This window comes from Lytechinus variegatus, chromosome 14 (genome assembly GCF_018143015.1).
Source record: "Lytechinus variegatus isolate NC3 chromosome 14, Lvar_3.0, whole genome shotgun sequence".
In the NCBI taxonomy this organism is placed as follows: Eukaryota; Metazoa; Echinodermata; class Echinoidea; order Temnopleuroida; family Toxopneustidae; genus Lytechinus; species Lytechinus variegatus.
Genome location: NC_054753.1, coordinates 27,507,988 through 27,533,753, shown reverse-complemented (window position 1 = coordinate 27,533,753; position 25,766 = coordinate 27,507,988). Strand labels below are relative to the sequence as shown.

Genomic DNA, 25,766 nt, shown 5'->3' with positions numbered 1-25,766 from the left:
GGCCACACACGCATCCCTATTGTTGTAAATATTGGATCCTATGGATCCTAATTAAGTTGAAAGGTACTACATCGAACTTGTGTGTCTACCACTTTAGCGCCCCCTTTCAGTTAGTTGAATCATTTATGCCAAAATTAATGCGCAAAACCGTACTCAACAGGGATCTGCTGTAAATCTTTACAATTTCGCTTAGTTTTCTTCCTGCACCTGCTCCAGGGAAGTTCATGTTTATCCAATATTAGTACAGATGAACACACTGTCCACTGCATGAAGACAAGAAGATGGTAGGAGTCGCTGTGTTTGGACTGGGGCGCATCGGCCGCATCCACACCAAGAATTTGGTGGTGAATCGGAGCGTCGAGATCCGGTGGATCGTTGAAGAGTTTCATGAGGACGCCAAGGAGTTCATGGCAGGAACCCTAAGGCTTGACAAGACGAAGCTGATACAATTCAAAAATGCAAGTCAAGTCTGGAATGATGAAGAGTAAGTTGAGATATACAATTAGAAGGAAAAGAGAATTTCTTCTGGACTTCTGGGGCCCGTTTTACCTGAGAAAACTCAGGTTGTTTTTACCGGAGTTTTTCACTTGTGTTAAAGTCAATGGCAGAAATCAGGCTAACCTTTGTTTTCAGTTTTTACCAGAGTTTCCTCAGGTAAAAAAGTTTTATGCAACAGGCCCCTGGAGTCTAGGTCAAAAGCAATGATTTGCCATTTTGTCATTTCATTTTCAGGATCAAAATTCATTCAGATCGTCAAGTGCCCCCTCCCCCCATTACAGATTGTTGATGTCGAACAAGCCCTTAGTAATCACTTAGTCACTCATGTTATTGTTATGAATTGTATCATTTTTTATTGTTATTAAAATAATTATAGGCCTGATTATTATTATGTTTATGATTATTATAAATTATCCATCATCATAGTTGTATGATTATTATTTGTTTTTAGTTAGTAAAATTATCAATTCATATTTGTGTCATCATGATCATCATCAGTAATCATCATCAATCATCAATCATCATTTAAATCAATAGAGAAAAATCAGACAAGCACAATGCTGAAAATTTCATCAAAATCGGATGTGAAATAAGAAAGTTATGACATTTCTAAGTTTCGCTTATTTTCAACAAAATAGTTATATGAACGAGCCAGTTACATCCAAATGAGAGAGTCGATGATGTCACTCACTATTTCTTTTGTTATTTTATTGTTTGAATTATACAATATTTCAATTTTTACGAATTTGATGGTTAGGACCTCATTGCCTGAAGCACAAAATGTTAAAATAATGAAATTCCACGTGTTCAGTTAGGAATGAAACTTCCTTTCACATGACAATGACGAGAAAATAAAAATATTTCATATTTCATGTAATAAAATACAAAAGAAATAGTGAGTGAGTGATGTCATCAACTCTCTCATTTGGATGTAACTGGGTCGTTCATACAACTATTTTGTTGAAAATAAGCGAAACTTTAAAATGCCATTAACTTTCTTATTTTACATCCGATTTTGATGAAATTTTTAGTGTTATGCTTGTTGAATTTTTCTCTTTTAATTCAAATCAAGTTTTTGTTGGGGTTGACTTGTCCTTTAAGTTACTTTTTATTGGGCAGGCCTACATGTTGTATCTATTTTCATAATTTACTTTTGGAGAAGTTGTGTCCATGAGTTGTTTTTTATTTTGTTGTGATTATGAACGGTACATCTTCATGTAGAGGATAATTGAATACTCAAGCAGATATTATTTTAGTAGATGCAATCATTTTTGTTTGCAAACCAGAAGTAATGTCAGATTATTTTTAGAACTATGGAGCATAATTTCATAAAAGTATGTCAAAGATTCGTGATTTTTTTTATAACAGTAGACTCTAAGCCCTTCATTTGACTGAAAATTTTGTTTTTGTTAATTGTTGAAACAGGACACAAGCTGTGATAGTGTGTACGCCAACCTGTACTCACCAAACAGTTATAATGGATGCCTTGTCTGCTGGTATGATTAATTAATTGATTTAATTATTCATCATGATCATTTATTAGAAGAGAAATTGCTTCTCTTGATATTCACTTCATATTCTCATAACCCAAGCTTGTCCCATGCTTCTTATATTCTCTTTCAGTATTTTGACATATAATTTCATTTCTAATACCATTTTCCATGATGGATTGAATTTCATAATGGAGAATTGGAGATCATGAGGAAATTTCATAAACTTCTTGGTTTGTTCCACTGGTTTGTTTGTATGGGCATTAATCAAAACTTTATTTTGAAGGTTGAATTTCATGAAGAATAATAAAGGAAGAATCAATTCTGCACCTACCGTATCGCATTTGGTTGATTAATACTAATAGACAATATAGCTTGCAAGCCTAAATGAGTTGGACATTGATATGTGTTGATGAGGCTAGTGTTGAATGGCAGATTGATCATCAACACTAGTTGATGATCACAAGTTGTCAGATCCGACTACTTTCCCTGGTCTTGATTGGCTTGAGAAGCACCTTACCCCCGGGGGGGGGGGGGCACTCAGTATATAATGCATAGTGGGTATGTGCCGCGGAGGGGACCCCCATTTTCACACTCAAATTTCCGTTCCAAGGCATAGCATTTTTGCCTTGTTGAGAAAAAGAACAAAGAAAGCCGCTCCAAGGCATAGCATTTTCTTCTTATCGAGAAAAAAGAAAAAGAAATCCGCTCCAAAGCTTCGCATATTTTTCGTTACGCCGCTCTGATTGCATTGAATGAGTCGAATTTTGGTGAAAAGCGGCCGCAGAGCTCCCCCGGCGGAGGCCGCGCTAGCTGCATCATGCACGCATAACCGTTCCATAGGGATGCATACGCACCCACACGCTGGCGATCCGTTCCAAGGACCCCCGTTTTCACAAACATTTGTCGTTCCGAAGCCCGTTCCGAGGACCCTCCTTTTCACAATAAGCCCGCTCCAAGGCCCCCGTTTTTTGTCTCGCCCGCGGCACACCCCCACCACATTTTTGGTCGAGTGCCCCCCCCCCCCGGGACCTTACCACGACCCTAGTGTGTCCACACGGACATGGAAAGAATCTCTGCATGCATGATGCAGCACAGTGTAATGTTCACAGACTTTGCAGGGATCGTGATGGAGGGGGGTCGGTATAACTTCCTAAAGCAGTAGCACTGCATGTGCCGAGCTTGTGATTGTAACTGCCGGAAATCTGTATTTTGATGGAGTATTTCTAGGTAGAGTTGCTGATCTAGAGTCGGCAATGGATTCCTTCAAAATGGTAGCTCAGGTCGTAAGATTATAGATACTCCAAGGGGTTGTCTGCATGGTTAGATTTAAAAATAAATCCATATTATTGTTTGAAATAGCAATCTGAGAATAGAAACCCTTCCTAAAGTTCATTTTTTCCCAGTTGATCATGGGCCGGGCAGCTACTGTGCAGCACCAGATCGACGATGCTCTATCCCTTAAAAGTTGAACCCCAAACAGGGTAGCAGCAACTCCCATCATTTTACATCTATTGGTCAGACATGACCGGGGTTCGAACTCCCGACATCCCCGTTGTGAGACGGACGCTCTAGATACCAACTGAGCCAACACATTGGCCGTCTAGTCGTGGTAAAGCTCGAGCAAGACATTCCGGGAAATATTCAGGAATCTTATCTTGTTTGGAGGAAAAGGTTGTAAAGTTCCCACAGTCTTGTTCAGATGGACACTATCTACTCTGACATTTCTCTGACCAAAACTACATTTGTGTGAGCATTGTTATAGCTGTTCTTTTCAGTTGTATAATCCTCATTCATTGATTTTCAAACAGAGATGCGTCTCCTTGCTTGCATGCTTGTATCATACAAGAATTATTTTTGCCACCTGCGAAAACAAAAAGAATGTATGGGATCTATATAAAGTGAAGGACTTAAAGCCTGTGTATAGCTTTGGTAAAGGGTCAATAATGTGATTGATAATCGAATATCATCTAATATGACAGTCTTACTGAAGCGTAGAGACCGTCAGATATTTTTCCAACTGCACTTCTCTGAGAAAATTTGAAATATTCAAATCTTGGATATATAGCGCCCTCTCTCGGCGATGCTTGTTTTAAATTTAAAAAATGGGCATTCAAGCACTTATCTTATAAATTTAGTGATTAGATATCCAAAAGTTACAGACAAAGAACATATCTTGAAAGTTTCAGCCCATTCCATGATTTGAAATAGGATTTAATTGAAAGACAAAAACACACAGATATTTTAATTTGATCGGGTGACCCGATCAAGTTAAATTTCCATGTAAAATCGCAAAATTTATCCTGTAAAACACATTTTCATTTCATATCCTCCACATCATAACTGTTATAGGGCATATCCATTCATATTAGCTAGCAATGAATTGGAATAGTGATAGGTGCATTTTGGTGGATTTACCAAAACTATACACAAGCTTTAAAGGTCATGTCCACCTCAGAAAAATGTTGATTTAAATCAATAGAGAAAAATCAGACAAGCACAATGCTGAAAATTTCATCAAAATCGGATGTAAAATAAGAAAGTTATGACATTTCAAAGTTTCGCTTATTTTCAACAAAATAGTTATATGAACGAGCTAGTTACATCCAAATGAGAGAGTCGATGACATCACTCACTCACTATTTCTTTTGTTTTCTATTGTTTGAATTATACAATATTTCAATTTTTACGAATTTGATGATTAGGACCTCATTGCCTGAAGCACAAAATGTTAAAATAATGGAATTCCACGTGTTCAGGGAGGAATGAAACTTCATTTCACATGACAATGACGAGAAAATAAAAATATTTCATATTTTATATAATAAAATACAAAAGAAATAGTGAGTGAGTGATGTCATCAACTCTCTCATTTGGATGTAACTGGCTCGTTCATATAACTATTTTGTTGAAAATAAGCGAAACTTTAAAATGCCATAACTTTCTTATTTTACATCCGATTTTGATGAAATTTTCAGTGTTATGCTTGTTGAATTTTTCTCTTTTTATTCAAATCAAGTTTTTGTTGGGGTGGACTTGTCCTTTAAGCTACAGTGATGCTGAAAAGTAAGTGAACCCCACCACAAAATGCACTTCTTCATGCTGAGTGTTGAATGAAGACAACAACACTACAATGTTCGGCGAGCCCAGTGAGAAAAACTTAATTGAAATTGTTTAATGTATAATATTTTTTCACTTGACTTCACAATTATCTAAAACATGGCAGATCTTGCACTTTAAATAGTTTATTTTCTGGTGGGTTTTATTATTTGAGCACCACTGTATATGATATTGTGCCATTTTGTTCAACAATATTAAACACTAACATAACAGCAGCCATGCAATGTCTGTATTTAATCCTATATAGGCCTACATACAAGGCAAAAATTGATTCATAAAAAAATGCTCATGTGCATTTTCTTAACGAATCAATTTTTGCCTTTTTCATATTTTGTCTGTAATCATATTCATTTGTCATATTCTCATTAAATTTCCTTCATATCTGCAGAAGATTTGGTTGATCATTCATTATTCAGAATGTGAAACATTAACCTTAAAATTTGAAAAGATGAATGCACAATATTTCTGTATGATTCCGTTATATAGGTAAAGCCGTTTTCTGTGAGAAGCCTCTAGCTCCTGACCTAACCAGTGTAAGAGACTGTTATGAGAAAGCAGAGGATTGTGGCCGACCACTCTTTTGTGGATTTAATAGGCGAGTTCAATTTTGTTATGATGAATTGTGTGATGTATTGTTTATATAGATCTGCCTTCCCATGCTATGACAAAAGGAAGCAACTCTGTAAAATGAGTTCCTTATGAGGAAAATCAGGAAACTATGTCATCACTAAAGATGATAATCTAGAGTTACTTGTATTTGAAAGCCCAGTGGGTGGGGATTTCTACTTAGTACATACGTGTACATGTATGTACAGTGTATAGCAATCATTGATCGTATAGCACTGAAGACCAACCCTAATGAGACATTATTCGTGTCTCTTATTATTCGTGTCTCTTTACTTTTGCTGACTTTTTACTTTCAAGTCTCGCACAACTTTTGAAACCAAAATTGCGACCCCCCCACGTTGCCCCCCCCCCCATTGCTCTATAACATGGATTTGTGACAAATCCAATGCAAATAGTGTATAAGCCAAATTTCATAAATGTGTCGTAAGTTTTAAAATCAATTAATTTCACCTTGTTTATGTTCAAAATAAAGTCCCTTATAATTATGATAATTATAATTTTGTGGGTTTTACTTTGATCATTTGAATATAATTATTTTCAGCCCGGAGTACCCCTTTATATAATCCCAAACCAAAATGATGTGTGTACTTGTTTTTGAAGAGGTAGTGATGTCGATCCGTAAAACCATCCTTCATCTGTAGGCCTAATTGCTATATATTTGGGCCATTTGGAGATTTTATACCAAAATAAAGACATGTTCATGAACTGTCAACAGTGTTCAAGAAGTATAAAGTCATACCTTCCCATTTCCTGTAATGAATGACAGTTGTACCCAAATCTCCATTTTGTTGTTGTTGGATGATTATCACTTTGTATGAAATTTACTACTGTATTTGAGTTCAACTTTTGGATGGAGAATGGCAAATGTAGATAATAATTGCAATAGGACACAGTTAATACAAGTTGTGATTTTAACCTTGGACCTTGTGGTTCAAAGTCTGAGACTTAAAGAGCTGTCACCTCTAGTAGATTAGAAATGTGGTTTATAGCCCATCAGGAACAGATCTAGGGGATCGCAGGGGGACTTGCCCCCACCCCTTCCATTGACCTAACTTTTTATGGTTTGGATAATCAAAACAATCACTAAGGGGTCACTGATGGTTTCAACCTTTGATCTTTTTTTTTGTCTGCTTGGAAGAATATTTTTTACACTTCTGACCCCCCCCCACTTCCCCCCTCCCATGGCCAACATTAGATACACCCCTGTAGCCATTATAGACTTGGTAGAATTGGATGATCATATTCTAACCAATGATTTAACCAATTCAATTATAATCGTTGTGTTGGCTTAGTTGGTAGAGTGTCCGTCTCACAACCGGGATAGGAGTTCAAACCCCGGCCGCGGCAGACCAAAATAAGTTAAAAGATGGGAGTTACTGCTACCCAGATTGGAGTTCAACAATAAAAGGGATAGAGACTTGTCCATCTGGTGCTGCACAGTGGCTGCAAAGCCCACAATCAATTGGGTAAAGCCAACTTTCGGAGTATTTAATTTCATGTCTATTTCGATCTTATTTAGACTAAATGGATATATCACTACACCAAATATGCTCTTCATTCAAATTTCTAACAAAATTGGTTGTGTGCTAAATTGAATATTAAAGAGGTTTGTGTTTCCTCTTGAACAGGAGGTTTGATCCGTCAAAAAGATCACTGAGGGATCGGATTCAAGGTGGTGAGATTGGCCAGGTCCATCGTATTAAAATAGTTTCAAGGGATCCAAAGGCACCAACATTGAAATACCTCAAAGACTCAGGTATCGGAAAGTAGTAAATTCTAAAGTGTTCCACAGATATCTTTTTAACAATATCAAATGTATTAACATGTTTTTATTGTACTTTTAAGATAAATTGCATATGTGCTAAAAGGGAAGCTGAAAATGATAAGCTCTGTTTTTCATTCACATTTTACTATTTTCATATAATAATCTGCAATCTAGTTATTAATTTAATAAATGACATGCTCTTTTGAGGGATTTACACAAATTTGAAACAGGCTTTATAAAAGAAATAATTGACACAAGTCTATTCCCCCCTCCATGTAGGTGATATCTTTCATGATTGTGTCGTACATGAGATTGACCTGGTCTGTTGGCTAACCAATGAGTTTCCAGAGACAGTCTTCGCCCAGGGCCATGCATTCGACCCAAGGATTGCAGAGGTAGGGGATTTGGATGAAACGTTGGTGTCTCTGAAGTTTCCATCCGGCATCCTCGCGACCATAGACACGGGTCGAGAAGCCTCATTTGGATATGACCAGCGGTTGGAGGTAATATGTAGAGTGATGCTTGAAAGTTAGTAAAGCCCACTAAAAAAAGAATACATTTAAAGTGTTCCAAGTTCTATGTTTTAAATATTTAATTGTGAATTCAGGTGATAAAATATTACATTCAATGAAGTTTTTTTTTTTTTTTGGGGGGGGGGCTCACCGAACATTGTGGTGTTGATGTTTACATTCACCATGATAGAGTGTATTTTCAATTCAAATAAATAAACATTTATTTTTTTCAATTTTTCACAAAATATGATTTTTCAATGTGAATTATACAAAATCGTTTTTGTAAAATATATTCTAGGGTGGGGTTCACTAACTTTTGAGCACAATTGTACATGATGCAGTTACCCCCTCCCCTGAAAATATTCACAAAACTCATCAAAAGTGTGCAGAAAATCCTCCAACTTCACTTCAAAAAATGCTGAATTACCCCAATGAAAATCTTGGTTGCTTTGCTCCCTCGCTTTCAAGTGTTTTTTTTTGTCCTCCCACCCCCTCCAGGAAAAAAACTGCATATGGCCATGTTTATTGGTAAATGTAATCATTACCTTGACAACCTACAGGATTAAAATCTGGGTATAGGCTGGACAGGGGCGGATCCAGGATTTCCCAAAAGAAAGAAAAAAATCTGAGGAAATTTGACAAGCAAAAAATAAAAGAAAAAAGGACTTCACTTTCAAAAAGGGGGGGGGGGGGAGGGGGCACACACTTATGTTAGAATGCCAAATTTACATTACAAATTTTATTATGCTTAGGGGGGGGGGGTGCACGGGCTGGATTTGCCCCCCCCCCTGGATCAGCCCTTGGGGCTGAATCTTAAACTATTACAGTGGCCAGTCAAATAAAAACAATCACCATAAACAGATGGAAATGAGCTCAAGATTAGCCAATCCCTGTGGCGACTTGCCGGATTCAAAATGATTTCCCGAGACGTTGAAAAAATGGAACCATAATCATTTTCGATTTGTGTGCCCCAAAATTAACAAATCAGCTCCCAAATAGATAAAAAATGGCATATTTGTCTTATGGGATTCATAGAAGAATCAGAAAATGTAAGGATTACATGTTCATGCAGTATGAATGCCACGTTCATTCAACCTAATGTGTAATTAATTGGTTTTCAAAACCCTTATCTCCAGGTTCATGGATCGAAAGGCATGCTTCAAATTGGCAACATGAGGCCAACTGAAGTGACCGTTCACAAATCAGACGGAGCGACCCTTGATCCGGTGCAATATTTCTTTGCAGAGAGATATGCAGAGTCATACCAGCTTGAAATGACCCATTTCATTGACATTGTGAAAGGTATGTAGAACCAGAGGGCCCTATTTCATAAAGATGTACAACTCTAGGTATGTGATACCAAGTATCAAGCGCAGTAGATTGTATCAAACGCAGTAGTTTGTATCAAACATACTGCAAGGGGAAGATCAGACACTTTGGCAATTTTTTGAAATGCTTGATAAATGCTCATGGGGAAGGACGCCCTCAAGCGTTGAGTTGGTAAACCTTCGCATATCGGCACGCGACTGCGTATGAAACATATATGGGGAAAATGAGAAAGGGGACTAAATAAGAACCTTGTCTATTTGTTGCTCTGGGCTATGAAGCTTCAGGTACTATGGCAGCTAACAATGAACACGGTCCCTGTGCACATAAAAGAAGAAACGTTTACACCAATGATGCAGTTTGCATAATACATAATCCTCTAGGGACTTTTGAGAGGGCTCAAGGGCAACGCACTGGAATAATTCCACCTTTTATTACAAAGAAACCTCTGAAATATATTCATCTTTGATTTAAGAAAAAAAACTTGAAAAAAAATCTAAAATGTAGAAATTGTCTATTCACCCCTTCACCATTTCCCTCATCTTTTGTACGCAACCATATCGCGATATGCAAAGGTAAAAAAAGTTGTTACCTGCTCAACGCTTTTGGGCTCTCTTCCCGAGCGTTTCATTACGCGGTCTATGTACTGTACGATCTTTCCCATGTAGTATCTTTGATTGTATGCATGTAGTAATCGCTCCACATGAATGGAATATATCACTATTATCATTTGTGTCAAGTTTACCATTATGATAATTACCATGGGAACGTGGCTCAGTAACCAATCAAAATCAAGGTTTCCATGGTAGTTGCAATAATGGCAACACGTTACCGTTACTGGTGGGTGTTTCATAAAGCTGTTTGTAAGATAAAAGCAACTTTAAGAACGATCCTTTCTTTGGTGTAGCACGTAAGAAAAGTCACTCTTAATTCCATGGACTTGGGGGACCTGCATGTTATGCTGCAGTCGGAGGTCACATGGTAAGTTCAAAGGTCATTTTCAGGTCAACGTTAAAGTTTACATCAAGACTCTCTTATGACACCTTACTCCGCTACTGTAAGTCACTTTTCAACCAAACTTGGATGGTAGATGTACTAAGGCGACCTGCATATTATGCTGCAGTCGGAGTGCAAATGGTAATGTCAAAGGTCATTTTCAGGTCAACAATAAAGTTTTATGCAAGACTCTTACGAAAAGTGTTATTTCATCCAAGTCATTTCTCCATGAAGTTTCGATACAATTCTGTTGCGTGCCTTTGCAAATCACAATATTTCTTGTTATTTTCATAAGTGGGCGAGACACAAAATAGCTTTTGCCTTGTTTGTCTTTCTTAGAGTACCATTCATTTGAGCAGTTGAGAAAGGAACAGTTAATAATTCTTAACCAACCATATCCTTCAAGTTTACATCTCTAGGTTTAGCAGCAATCACTAGGCTATTAAGTAGATCTTGGTCTGCATTCACAGTTATCACCTTTTAGGCCAAAGCGTTCACTTTACGTTGCTGTGCCATGCGAGCCAACGTCTTTTGATTTGTAGATTTTGAATAGGATTCGAAAATGGGACATGATTGTTGTTCAGCCTTTGGTCAACGAACTGTGTCATTTGCACAGTTCCTTCTTGATAAGAATCAAGTAAGCACGATGCTTCATTAGGGGACCGTGCCAGTTGCAAGATTCAACAAGACATCAGAATCAACATATGTGAAAGGATTGGTTATTAATCCTACAGAAAACTGTTGCAATATCTTCTGTACATCCTCATCTCTGATTATCTTTGATGGTGATCCTTTGTGACTCCCTTCACTTTCTCCCATATCACACATCTCATTTACTGCTGCAGTAATCGCTCCTCGTTGATGACATGTCAAGAACCACCTCTCCAGTGCCCTACATGTAGCTGGGCTGTTTGATGATTCCAACGATTCCACCCGTTGTCTTGGAGTCCAAGTTGATAGACTTTCGAGAGCCATATCTGTAGATACTTTAGTAAATGGCTGTCTAGACCGACTGATTGTGTGTTTCCCTTCATTAACTCTGTGCATACCTAAGGTTATGTCTTATGAAGTTGTTGCATATCTGAAACATAAATGGGAATCCACCGGGAACAGTTGGGTCTATCCATGGCAAAGAAATGAGGAATCATGGCTGTGGTAGTCGAGAGATAGAGATGCCAATTTCCTGTTCTCTCTGCACTGATGAACTCAAGGAGAAGTTGAACCATTCTGATGTAATCATTCCAACATCGGAACAACTTTGATGATGATTTACTTTCTTGTTGCTACTTCTTGAATTCATCTTCCATCGCTCGAATATCTGTTTTCAAGCTATTGAAAGCATAAATGATCTTTCCTTGGTCGTCCATGGCATTCTGAACAGCTGCTATGCTTTCTACTAAGGTCTCTTTGTCGATGGACATTGATTTATCATCCCTCTGATGATACCACGAGGTGAATGCATGCCACTGCAAACGGAACAGGGCTTCCATCGTCAACTTGTAGGCCTGCACACCACGGTTATAAGCTTTGCCCTTCATGGCAGATGATATTGTAGCACTTCCATACACAACTGACTCAATTAGTAGATCTTCAAGACCAGAATTTTCAAACTTCCTTCCCAAAAGTGTTCTTCCCAAGTAGTTCAAAATGATGTGAAATCCATCCATCCGAACTACCATGTCACCAAACTCATCATGCCTCCGCTATTGAATCTCTTTGGCTTTCATAATATAGCCAAGTCAAAGGTAATGATGGATTCCTTCTGGCCAAGACTTGCCATCATTCGTTGGAGATTCTGCATAACAGTGAAAACTGTGCTGAAGTTGTTAGGCGACTGAGCCACTGATCATAGGATAGTTTCCAATAGTGGCTTTGACGGGGGCGTGTTGATCAACCAGAGCATTAAATGCACTCCAAGCAGGTACTTTCCGTTCAACTGGGTGTCCTTGAGTCAAACTCACTTCAAAACCTTTGTTGGACACAATCTGACCAAAGCTCAAGCTAGGTCTAATGAATGAATAACTGGCAATCAATTGTAATCTTGAACCAGTCAGCACTAATCTTCCCCAACGAAGTTTCTTGGTGGGGGATGTTTTCCGTAGAAACTGAATTCTATGAGAGTCTTCTGAATGTTGGTTCTATCCAAAGTTTTGTTCCTCTATGAATGATTTGCATGTACAGGTGTCTTTGGCACGGGACCAAAGTTACCTTGCTGGTAGAGGGCGAATGTTGTTGCATGTGTGGTTGTTTACCATCCAGAGTTTCATCAAAACTCCTATATCATCAGGCACTACTACCCCAAACAAGTCTGATTTGGCTAGGATCTCTTTTGCCATACTGGTATCCATTACTTCCACATCATTGTATGAACAACAGTGTCCCATCCTATTTAGCTTTGTTACCAGCCGTTTGGACCCCGTGAGATGACGTCGTGTTAATACCCAGTTCCACATGCTTTGACATTTTAACTTGGAATAGGATGCACAGTACACGATGTCTTGTGCCAACATCAGTATACGTCTTTCATCTCATATTGGTGCAAGTTGCGTCTGAAAACTCATCAGTTATTTCAGGATTTGCTATCATCAATCGAAGAAGACTGTACAGGCTTTCAGGAATTACAGATTTGGATGTCATCAAAGATATGTCACATGCATTTGGTGGCTTTATGAAAATGCCTTTCATGTCATAATATCTTTTTAATGATCTTTGCAACATGGTAGAGAAGCCTATCAATATGCCATATATAAATACACACAAACATTGGTAATAAAAATATTAAAAATTAATTTGAAGAATTTGACTGAAGAAATTTTTTGCAGAAAAAGCAATTTCAATTATTTTGTAAATCAAAGCAATTATAGTCATTCTTTATTTTTTCAAAAATAAGTATATAGCAAGTCACATTGTTCCTTCCAATATAAGGGTGTTAATTTTTTTTTGTCATTTTACAAATTTGCCAGAAGAAAAAGATGATACCACAATTTGAGACTGCTACCAAGCAGTGATCTAGTGGGTCCATATTAACTACATATGCTGTCAAAACTTTTCTGTGGTGTGGGTTGAATGAACTGATTTTTGTACGGGTCCCTGTTCCTGGTCTCTTAAAACATCAATTTTTGGCTTGCTTGCTTCACTCGCTCACAGCGTTACGGAAGTTTTCCTCATAGGACATGTATTTCCCCCCTCAAAAGTTTTGACTCATTATGCCAGTGGTAGTACATTTAGTTTATATCAGATCATTGCCAGAATACACAATTCTAATTGACTCATGTAGTGTTGTATCCCATACTGGACTACAAGATTTATGAATATTCGCCCAAATGGTCGTGAAATGTTTCTGAAATGTTTTAACTCTTCATGCGTTCACCTGTAAACCCCGTATGTGTTGCATTATTTTAAGGTCTCATTCACATTCGTGGCATGAGTCACAGACTCCTAACAATAAAACCTGGGGGGTGTTTCACAAAGATTTAAGTATGACTTAGAGTCGCACTTAAATACCGAGTTGCGTACGGTATGAAAGGCTTGACCGCATTGGTCAGATCGTGTCATGAGGACGCGCACTATTGCGTATCTATCAATAAAATCGCGCGTTGCATATCATGTACGCGTCGGTATTTAAGTGCGACTCTAAGTCATACTTAAATCTTTGTGAAACACCCCCCTGGCCATATTATTGTTTGTGAGGAGGGTTTTATTGATTTTATTCTCTCCTTTTTCAATGAACTTCCTGGCTGTGATCAGGATGTATTGATTTTTGGGGAAAACTCAACCATTCTGTAATTTGTAAACTGCGATAATCCGTCAATCGGTACACATGTAAGGTATGCAATTGTTCGAAAAACAGTGGGACAGGGGACGTCTATGGGAAATGTGTGGTTGTGCAAAAATGCGAACGAAACACGCCTACGGATGTGCAATAATGCGAACGTAACGCATGAAGAGTTAATAAGTTGCTATGATGTGCATTTAGTTATGTCCAATGTAATTCTAAGGATCCCCATGTTGCACAACACAAAGTCATTTTATAATCCCAATTTCTTCATATCTACTTCAGATTTAAAATTGAAGTTGATCATGGGTAGGTCCCTATTTTGAAGCTTTGACATTTCACTTTAAAATGTTGCTGCATTGCTAGAGAGCTATCACTGTGCAACATTTTGATACCGCAATGATGTATTTATGATACATAGAAGCAGAGATATGGCATGTCACATTTCACCTCCTCCTTAATGTTTTTTTTTCATTTTTTTTGCTATTTTACATCGTTCTATAAATTTGACTTGAAAAAAAGTGATACCACAATTTGAGACTACTACCTAACTAGCAGTGATCTAGAGGGTCCATACTACGTATACACCCCCTATGGTGTCAAACCTTTTCTGTGGTGGTAGTCCAGGATAGGCCTCATAGAAACTTGACCAAACCTTGTTTTTTTTGTATACAATATTTTTTGATGGTTTCTTGTCAATTCGAGGGTGCTGATTACGAATCTGGGTGATGCCACTCGTGTAACCTTGAGCATTTTCAGCGAATTGGCAAAATCCAATATGGACACCAAAATATGCAAATTACCCATGAAAATCCTAAAATTGTCCGCACATTGGCTATGGAATGCATGAAAGCGTGTGGCAGGAGTAAAATACACTCTGAAAAAATAATTGTTGACAAAATATTTATTTTCCTGATATTCAAAATGGCCGCCAAAGTCCATTGTACACTCTATTATGTACAATATATATAAATAGGGAAAACCAATTTTCACAAAAATGAGCACTAAACCGCAAAAAATCACGATGTATGAACGAAGTAATATATGCAAATCATTACTAACGAGATATATCATTTATTATGTCATAAATGGGAACATTTCTGTATTTTGATATCTAAAATGGCAGCCACTGGCCCAAACAGTATTGCGTACAATGGCAATGGGGGCCAAAAAATTCACAAGAGTGATCACAGAAATGCATATTATTAAGATTAAACGAGTGGAATATTGACTAAAAACATAATTGTTAACGAAATGTATTATTAATATGTCGTGTATGCGATGAATGTTGTATTTTGATATTCAAAATGGCTGCCGAAGGCCCTAAAAGTATTATCCACAATGAGAAAGTGGGGCAAAGAAATCACAAGAGTAATCACTAAAATGCATATATATATATGATTAATTAATGAGATACTGTTTAAAAACATATTTTCTTACAAAATATATCATTCAGGTTTAAAGTTTGTGTTAAATAGTGTATTTTTACTTTCAAAATGGCCGCCAGAGACATTAACAGTATTTTTATGCACAATGCAAAGTGGAAATCCAATATTCACAGGAGTGAGCACCATAAATGCAGGTATTAGTGATCTATGAGTAAAATATTGTCTGAAAGCATAATTTCTATTAAGCAGTTAAGAGATATCATTTATTCTGCCAGTTAGGTGATAAATACTGTTATTGAAAAGTCAAAATGGCCGCTACAGGCCCTTACGATATTATTATGCACAATGTGAATGGGAACAAATTATTTCAGCAGAATTTGGCTTTGCTTGGCCAGATGGTGACAGGTAAAAATGGCAGAAGTAATAATGGCAGAGGTAAAAATGGCAGATACTAAGGTAAAAATGGCAGAAGTAAAAATGGCAGAGGTAATGATGGCAGAGGTAAAAAATGGCAGAGGTAATGATGGCAGAGGTAAAAAATGGCAGAGGTAATAATGGCAGAGGTAAAAATAGCAGAGGTAATAATGGCAGAGGTAAAAATGGCAGAGGTAATGATGGCAGAGGTAAAACTGGCAGAGGTAAAATGGCAGAGGTAAAAATAGCAGAGGTAATAATGGCAGAGGTAAAAATGGCAGAGGTAAGAACAGCAGATATAAAAAGAGCAGAGGCATAAATGACAAGAGGTAAAAATGGAAGACGTGACAATAGCAGAGGTAAAAGTGGCCGAGGTACACTATTAGAAAAAAACAGATTCTACAGAAGAAAAATAAAAAAACAGGTTTTACAGAAAAAAAAACAATTTTGAAGATTATAATAACAGGAGGGTTTTCCACAATTTTTCTTCAATTTTACAGAACAGATATGTTTTAAAAAAGGGGAAAACAGTTTTATTACAATAAATTTGTAAGGGTACATGCACAAAATACCAATTTTCTGTAAGTTTATACAAATGCATGCATGTAGGATTACACAGTGCAGTAAGGTTATAGGTGTTCTCCAGACTCTGTTGCAGGATTTTTTTTTATTTTTAAGTATAAATTTTCTAACAGTGTAAAAAATGGCGGAGTTGAAAATGGCAAAGGTAAAGATGGCATAAGCAAAAATGAAAGAGATATGGGGTGCTGGTTTGTTAAAAAGCCGAGAAGAAAAAAGTTTTCACTCTAAAATCAAAGGGGATTTGGTTAAGGGGGAAAATGACTTAAAAAATTATTTGAACTAAGTGAAGTTCTTTTGACTCAGAAAAAGAATTACAACAAAAATAATAACAATCAGATAATAAACAATGTTTTTTTAGCATACCAAGCTAATTACCAAGAGGGTGCTGCTTATGGTGTACAAAATACCCAACAGCACTTCCGCTTCCAAGGGTTATGACCATCAAGCCGTCTATATCATATTGGATGCAATGGTATTGAAGGTTCAGGGTCTTCTTTTATGCAAAGAATCTGAACCAGACAGTCCCCCTCGATCGACCCCAAATTGGTTTACCAGTCAAGATTATTATGGATTTTCATTATCAGTTACATATTCAGTACCAAGCCTGGGAACTCATGCTTATTGTCATTCAAATATTTAAAAAGAATAGTACAGACGACATTACAAATAAGGACATAATATTCAACCACAATCATTCGTGACAATTTCAAGGTGTAAGCTTTTCCCGCTATGTTCTTTTCCCACCCCTAACCCTCTCTACATGTATCTCTCCACCTCTCTTCCTCCTTTTTGTAACGGTAAACGTGGCAAAACTTCAGACACAAAAAAACCAGCTAGACAAAAAGTAATGTTATAAAATGATGAATGAGAATAGTGCAGTTTCATTTTGCTCCTGATGAATTGAATGAAAAAATATTTTTCGTTTGACTTCTTTTTAAAAAGCCTTCAGGGTACACCTCCAACGAATTTGTAAATAGCATTGTTAGGCCGATAAAGGCATAATGATATGATGCGTGACATGCACTTCTAATTTAATCTATGTACATGCAGGGGCTTTTTGACAATTCATTGCATCAGGTTTGAGGCTGGCCATATTTTACCTAGAGCTGTCTTTTTTACCTCTCCCATTATGACCTCTGCCATTTTACCTCTGCCATTATTACCTCTGCCATTTTTACCTCTGCCACTTTTACCTCTGCCATTATTACCTCTGCCAATTTTACCTCTGCCATTATTACCTCTGCCATTATTACCTCTGCCATTTTTATCTCTGCCATTTTCACCTCTGCCATTATTACCTCTGCCATTTTTACTCCGAGCCGGCCAGATTGTGATGTATAAGTAAAATATCATCTGAAAACATGATTTATAACAAAATATATCTTATGTAATTTAGGTGATAAATACTGTATTTCAACATTCAAAATGGCGACCAGTGGCATAAAGAGTATTATGTACAAGGGCAATGGCCGGGGCAAAAAAGTGACAAGAGTGAGCAATAAAATGCATATAATTAAGATAAACTAGTGGAATACTGACTAAAAACATAATTGTTAATATGCCATTTATGTGATAAATGCTGTATTTTGACATTCAAAATGGCCACCATAATCCCTATATTTATTATGTACAATGCGAATAGAGAAACTAATTTTCACAAGAGTGAGAATCATAAAATGCATATGACTGATATATGAGTAGAAATATTGTCTTAAACATATGTCTAACTAAATTCATCACATATTGGTTGTGGAGGTAATAAATGTTGTACTTTGAAATCCAAAATGGCTGCCATAGGTCCTGAAAGTATTATGTACATTGTAACATTGGACATATAATTTTGACATAATTTGGCTTTGTTTGACTCTAAATATTGCCTATAATTGTGAATTCTGATGCAAGGGTGAAACGTTGTCTAAAACCATGGTTTCTAACAAGATATATCATAATGTTGTGTATTTAAGGTGATAAACACTTCATTTTTAAAATGAAAATGGCCACCATAGGCCCTTATCGTATAATATACAATTAGACAAATAATGTTCGCAAAAAGGGCATATGGCAGCCATTTTGAATGTTGAAATACAGTATTTATCACCTAAATTACATAAGAGATTATATATTTTGTTATAAATCATGTTTTCAGACGATATTTCACTCATACATCACCATTTGGCCAAGCAAAGCCAAATTCTGTTGAAATAATTTGTTCCCATTCACATTGTGCATAATATCATAAGGGCCTGTATCGGCCATTTTGACTTTCCAATAACAGTATTCATCACCTAACTGGCAGAATAAATGATATCTCGTAATATAAATTATGCTTTTGGACAATATTCTACTCATAGATCACTAATACTTGCATTTATGGTGCTCATATTGGTTTCCCACTTTGCATTACATAATACTGTTAATGTCTACGGCGGCCATTTTGAAAGTACAGCTACAGTATTTAACACAATCTTTAAACGTGAATGATATATTTCGTTAGAAAATATGTCTTTAAACAATATCCCATTAATTTATCACATATATATGCATTTTAGTGATCACTCTTGTGATTTCTTTGCCCCTCTTTCTCATTGTGTGCATAATACTTTTAGGGCCTTTGGCAGCCATTTTGAAAATCAAAATACAACATTCATCACAATACATGGCATATTAATGATATATTTCGTTAACAGTTATGTTTTTAGTCAGTATTCCACTCGTGTAATCTTAATAATATGCATTTTAGTGATCACTCTTGTGAATTTTTGGCCCCCATTGCCATTGTAGCAATACTGTTTGGGCCAGTGGCGACCATTTTAGATATCAAAATACAGAAATCTTCCCATTTATGATATATCTCGTTAGTAATAATGATTTGCATATATAACTTCGTTCATACATCGCGATTTTTTGCAGTTTAGTGCTCACTTTTGTAAAAGCTAGTTTTCCCTCTTTATATTGTACATAATAGAGTATACAATGGACTTTGGCCGCCATTTTGAATATGAGGAAAATAAATGTTTTGTCAAAAATTAATTTTTCAGAGAGTATCTCACTCCTGCCACACAATTTCATGCATTAGTAAATGTGCGGACAATTTTAGGATTTTTATGGGTAATTTGCATATTTTGGCGGCCATATTGGATTTTGCCAATTCAATAATAATAATAAACACAGCATTTATTATGCGCCATCTATCTAGTGAACTATTCCAAGGCGCAGAGGGATTGGGAATTACAGATAAAATAATTTGCATATGTATGGGTGCATGAATAAATGAAATTAGCTAACAATATTTAACAAAAATAAGAAGAAAACATATAAAATTTTAGGTATTTTTTAAATGCTTCAAGTGATTCTGCTGATCGGATCCTCAGTGGAAGAGCATTCCAGAGAGATGGAGCTGATGAGGCAAATGCCTTTTCTCCCAGAGTTAAATTCGTTCTTTGCACATTTACCTGTTTATTAGTAGAGGATCGGAGATTTCTTACGGGAATGTATTCAGATATTAGATTTTGAAGGTATAAAGGAGACTAACCATGCAATGTTTTCCATGTGTGGAGTAGGATTTTGAATTCTATTCTTTTAGATACCGGTAACCAGTGAAGATTTTTGAGAATTGGAGTGATATGGGTGAAACGAGATGTTCCACTGAGGACCCGAGCAGCAGAATTTTGAGCACGTTGCAGCTTGGCAAGTTGATACGATGAGATCTAAACAATAAAGCATTTCCATAATCAATACGAGATATTACATATGAGTGAACCACAGAAGCTGCAACTAGATGACAGAAATTTCCTTGTGCTATGAATATTACGTAATTGTAAGTACCTATACTGATCGGCAAGTAGCTGTGATGTGTGATGACATTGACAGCTCAGAGTCAAAATGAACACCGAGATTCCTACAACTGGACACAGATTGTACTTCAACACACCCAATGCGTATTGACTTACTACGGACCTTAGCACACAGGCTTTTAGAGGCAAAAATCATAAATTCACTCTTATCATCATTCAGTGTCAGTTTATTCTTTGCCATCCATGCCCTCATATCATCAATACTAGCTTCAAGTTTACGTCTAGAAGAGGCCTCACTTAAAGGATCCGATGGATCGAACGGTGTGTAGAGCTGGGTGTCATCTGCGTAAAGATGTATGCTGATGCCGTGTAATCTTGCAATCTTGGCAAAAGGGCTTGCATAAATACTGAAGAATGATGGGCCCAGAACGGATCCTTGCGGCACTCCGTACGGATGTTCAGCTTCAGATGACACACAATCGCCGATCCTAACAATCTCCGAGCGGTTGCTTAGATACAAAGAAATCCATGTGAGTGCAGATCCAGTCAAGCCTATCGAACAGAACCTTCTGATTAGAATATCTTTGTCGATAGTGTCGAAGGCTGCAGACATGTCGAGAAGGACCAAGAAGACAGCCTGCTTCTGGTCAAGTGCTTGAATGATATCATTGTGAACTTTGACAATGGCAGATTCAGTGCTATGATGCTTCTTATAAGCTGACTGCAGTGGTTCACAAAAATCATTCTGTTCCATATAATCTTGAAGATGCTGGGCTACAACTCTTTCCAAGACTTTTGAAATAAACTTGAGATTGGACACCGGTCGGTAGTTCTTCAGGTTATCCGGGTCCAGTCTTGGCTTCTTCAGAATAGGTCGAACAACAGCTTCCTTGAACAAATCAGGAAAAATACCTGTTTCCAGTGACTCATCTGTTCATTTAGCCAATTTGCGGAAAATGCTCAAGGTTACACGAGTGGCATCATTCCGATTCGTAATCAGCACCCTCGAATTGACAAGAAACCATTAATAAATATTGTATCCATGTATATAAAAAACAAGGTTACGCCTCTTCTTTCCTGGACTATGGGGGTTGTATGAACTTAAATTATGCCCCTATGAGATTTTGCTCCCGGACTACTGAATCCACTCTCATTTTAGGGACCAGTGAGAGAATCTTAACAAAGACTACAAAAGAATTGCTAATGAGCCAATCGTTTATTAAGGATGGTTGTTGATCACGAACCAATCTTGTCCAATTTTTCTTCGTGACCTGGTTTAGACATTAAACTTTCAAACTCGTCTTGCTCATGAATGCGTGAAGTGTTCCTCTCATATTAGGTATCAAAATAAAGATGAATAATAGAATTATATGATTATGTAAATTAAATTCCATAATTCATTTGCCTTTGAAAAAAGACATGGGAATCCTGGTTTTCTTATTTCTGGGACAACTGTAGTGTGGAAGCTTACTTATGGGCGGCATCATCTTCTTAATTCTTTGTACCGTACTGTTGGATGAATCCACTACTTTTTCTTTCTTTCAGGCGCGTACGCAGGATTTTTGAAAGGGGGGGGTTTTCGAGCTGATTTTTTTTTTTTTAAATCTCCCGCCCAGTCTCTAAAAAGTGATGAGCAGGGGGGGTGATGATTTTTTTTTTCTTTTTTTTCAGCACTGCAAATAAGACATTAACATTTAAGTGGGGATGGGTATGTAACAGTGCGGTCATGACCCGCGAGCGAGCAGAAATGTTCTTGTTTTTGCGTTGAAAACATAACCTTTTTGTCAATAGTTTGTTGGTATCATAGTCGATGCTACATGTCCTTCGGATCGTAGCACTCATGATATGGCCAACCGCGTAGCCAGTATTTCATTTTGGAGGGGGCGGTAAATGCACGCGAAGCGTGCCAACACTTACAGAGCGCGCGAAGCGCGCTCCCTAGGCGGTGGGTGCAGGGAGGGGGAGTTTCCCCCTCCCGCGCGAAGCTTTTAGTGTTTCATAAATTAAAATGAAAAGGGGCCGTTTCTCTTGTCTCTAGTACCTCCAATTCGGTTGACTATATTGCGATTTTGAACCTTGTTTTCAAAAGTGATTGTAAACGCACAAAAGAGGTATACAATGGAGGAAATTAAAATGATAATAACTCCGAAGCTAAAGTGATTTATCAATTTTTCTTGCCATAAAAAGGGTCCCGAGAAAAGGGTATTCTCAAAGATATATTGAAACTTTCTTTGGAAATATCAAAATTGATTACAAACAATTTAGCATCAGTGCATATTTTTAACTCGCAAAACAGAGGAGAAGATTGGTAGAGGAAGATATTCCTCCCTGCGATGAGCAATGAAACTCTGAAATTTCAAAGGGCGGACGTTTCATCAAATGTAGATATCTCTAATACCCAATCGTCTCTAATTCAATTGATTTTCTAAGATTATTGAACTTCATTACAAGGAAAATAGTGCGCATAAAGTTGAAACTTCTGTGATTTATTGAAATTATCTATCTATATAATAAAGGATGATTAATTTTTTTGACTTATCCTGAAGCGCTTCATTTTGAATATAAAGAAACTTTATATAAAAAATATAAGTGTCATTCAAAATTTCAAACTGAGGGCGCAAAACAGGACAGGAGATGAATGTATACAGGGAAATGACATGAAGTTTAATACAATTTGATAAAAAAAATATTGTACTTTTTTATTTAATACGACACGAATTCCATACCTTCCTCTTTTTAAATTAGGAACCTGTTTGCCCCCAAATTATGGTTGTTTATAGTAATGAGCTGAAAAGCGGGAGAAGCTGACTTTATGGAGGTGACGGCAGAAACTGATATAAAGATTTTACCCGCTCGGAGCCGACCAGACCAGAAGTTGCGCGATCAATTGAAAAAAAAAGATAACTTCATACATTTACTTCGGCCTAACCTTACTCAAATTCATGCCCTAATGTATACAATTTTAACTTTAACTGGCAAGAAGCACATAGCTGAGGTGGAAAAACAGGGTTAGAGAAAAGGTGGGGGAACAATGGAGAACTTCAATATTGTCATTTAACCGCGCGCAGCGCGGAAGCAAAATTCATATATGAATTTAAAGCAAGAAGAGTGAAGGAGTTTCTCTTTTGAGAAAAAAATAAAGAATAAATAGAAAAAACACAAAGCTACCTTTCTTCCCTTTCCTTCCTTCCCTTTTCCTTTTCTCCTCTCCTTTTTTCCCTTCTTTTTTTTCTTTTTGGGGACGTTTGGGGGGGGCGACCGCCCCCCCTGGCTACGCGCCTGGATATGGCCTTGATCAGAATACTAAAAACTTGAGAAATGTCATGAATAATTACGAGCGAGCAGAGCAAGCGAGCCGAAATATTTGCGTTTTTCCGTCAAAACATACAGTTCTTCTCAATAGCTTGTTGGTAATGACTACATATTAGTTGATGATACATGTCCTTCTGCTCGTAAGTCTCATGATATGGCCTTGATCAAGAGACTAGAAACTTAAGAAATTTCATAAATGATTACGAGCGAGCGGAGTGAGCGAGCCGAAATTTTCGTGTTTTCCTGTCAAAACATACATTTCTTGTCAATAGTTTGTTAGTAAATCAAGTATTAGTCGATGCAACATGTCCTTCTATTCGTAACACTCATAATACGGCCTTGAACAGGAGACTAGATACTTATGGAATTTCATAAATTATTACGAGCGAGCGGAGCGAGCTAACCGACATTTTAGCGTTTTCCGTCATTTTGGTTTTCATATTGGTAAAACATATTTTGTAAGAAAACGTATGTCTTTGTCTTGGTTCACTTTTATTCATAAGTATACATCATGATAATCATGTATGGCCTTGTTAATGGCGATACCGTGATCATGTCGGCGACATGCGGAAATAAAAGATATAATAAAATGGAGCGAGCGAAGCGAGCGGAAATTTTTTCTGTGTTTTTCGTCGGAAACATGAGATTCTGTTCATTATTGCTGTCATATACATTATTGGGTAGGGGAACTGTCCGTAACCAGACCAAGGAGTTATCAGGCGCTTGCCCGATAACTCCTTGACCAGACCGACCTCTGGGGAGACAAGCAAAAAAAAAAAGGAAACGAAAAGGGGGGGGTTTGAACCCCCGAAACCCCCCCCCTTGCGTACGCGCCTGCTTTCTTTGGCTTATGAACTCATCTGTTCATATGCCAAATACAGAAATATTACATGAATATCACTAATGCTCTTGTTTTCACTTTTCATCACCATCTTTACAGGGGCAGGATTGCCTTTTAAAATAATTTTCTTTTTTTTTTCTTTTCTTCCCTGCATCCTGTTGTAGGTGAAGTCAACTCAATGGAAGTTACCATGGAAGACACCATAAGAGCGACTAGACTCTGTGATATATGTTCAGAGTCATTCCGAAAGAATCAAGCCATCACATGTGTAAGCGTAGAATAGTTCAGGTTGATTTCAATCTTCAGGATTTTCATTTACAGCAAATGTAAATTTCTCGTTTTTATTTCTCACCAGTTATAGCTCAAATACACCCTATTGCCGTATTTATGTCCCTATATATGTACTTAAAAAAAGAAAGAGTAATATTATTTTGAATTTGAAGTTATTGCCAGTTCAAATACATTTAATAGCATGCTCAGAGTTTTTTTTCCAATTCTGGGAATTTCTGGGCTGCTGAAATTTGCCATTTTTTTTAAGAAAAAGATTTAAAAATGTGTAGTCAAAATTATAGGACAATGATTTTGTAATGTCGTAATCCAGCTATAAAATGATGATCGTCATTCATTTGTCCACACAACTCACTGTACAACTTGTTTTGTGGCAACTTTGAGGAAGAATTGCAACCATGATTGCAACAAAATGTGTCACCTCTTACCTATTGACCTTGAATGCAAGATCTGGCTGAGTTTTGCCGGATCATGTGTGAACAAACTCCTGTTCATACCTATGCTTCTTGATGGGTTTTTTTCGTACTTGGTAGTTGTCCACCGCACAACTTACGACCCGACTAATCTATAACTGGTCTGCGACTGAGTGAAGGGAAATGTGACATCACAGCACTTGTCTGCTCGAGATTTGCAGGCTGGTTATTAACAAATCGCAAGGAAAATCCATACAGCTATTATATGGAAAATTATAAGGATTCAACAATTTGAAGGCAAGCTCACTCCAACTTCCGGCCAATGAGACAGCAGAGTCGCGTACATGATGTGCAACGCGCATTCACAGTTGTAATAGTAATTTTCTCAGTTGCTTTTGCAAAAGCAAAAAGTGCATGCATGAGTCTCAGACAGCAGGGTAGTCGGATGGCAAGAAGTGCGGTGTCGCGGCTTATGTCTATCTTGCGATTCATCTCCCCTTAATCGGTCGCAGACCAGTCGTAGATCAGTCGGGTCATAACTAAGGTGTGCGGTGGCCTTTAGAATCATGCAATACATCTGAAATAAATCACTGAAATGATTCATGTGTTTGGTTTGTAGACATGA

At 37.3% G+C, this 25,766-nt stretch overlaps 1 protein-coding gene across 2 annotated transcripts; it reads left to right on the top strand.

The window, feature by feature from the left end:
* LOC121427764 (inositol 2-dehydrogenase-like) lies at positions 1 to 25,128 on the top strand. Of its 2 annotated transcripts, XM_041624314.1 has the most exons (7): positions 1 to 484; positions 1,924 to 1,994; positions 5,595 to 5,703; positions 7,364 to 7,491; positions 7,780 to 8,003; positions 9,149 to 9,314; positions 24,605 to 25,128. In XM_041624314.1, the coding sequence occupies exons 1-7, from the start codon at positions 282 to 284 to the stop codon at positions 24,721 to 24,723; spliced, it is 1,020 nt and encodes a 339-aa protein (XP_041480248.1). In that variant the 5' UTR covers positions 1 to 281; the 3' UTR covers positions 24,724 to 25,128. The 2 variants fall into 2 exon arrangements, with proteins under 2 accessions (XP_041480248.1, XP_041480249.1); XM_041624315.1 differs by lacking the exon at positions 1,924 to 1,994 and having other exon boundaries at positions 368 to 484.
* Positions 25,129 to 25,766: the final 638 nt, after the last annotated feature.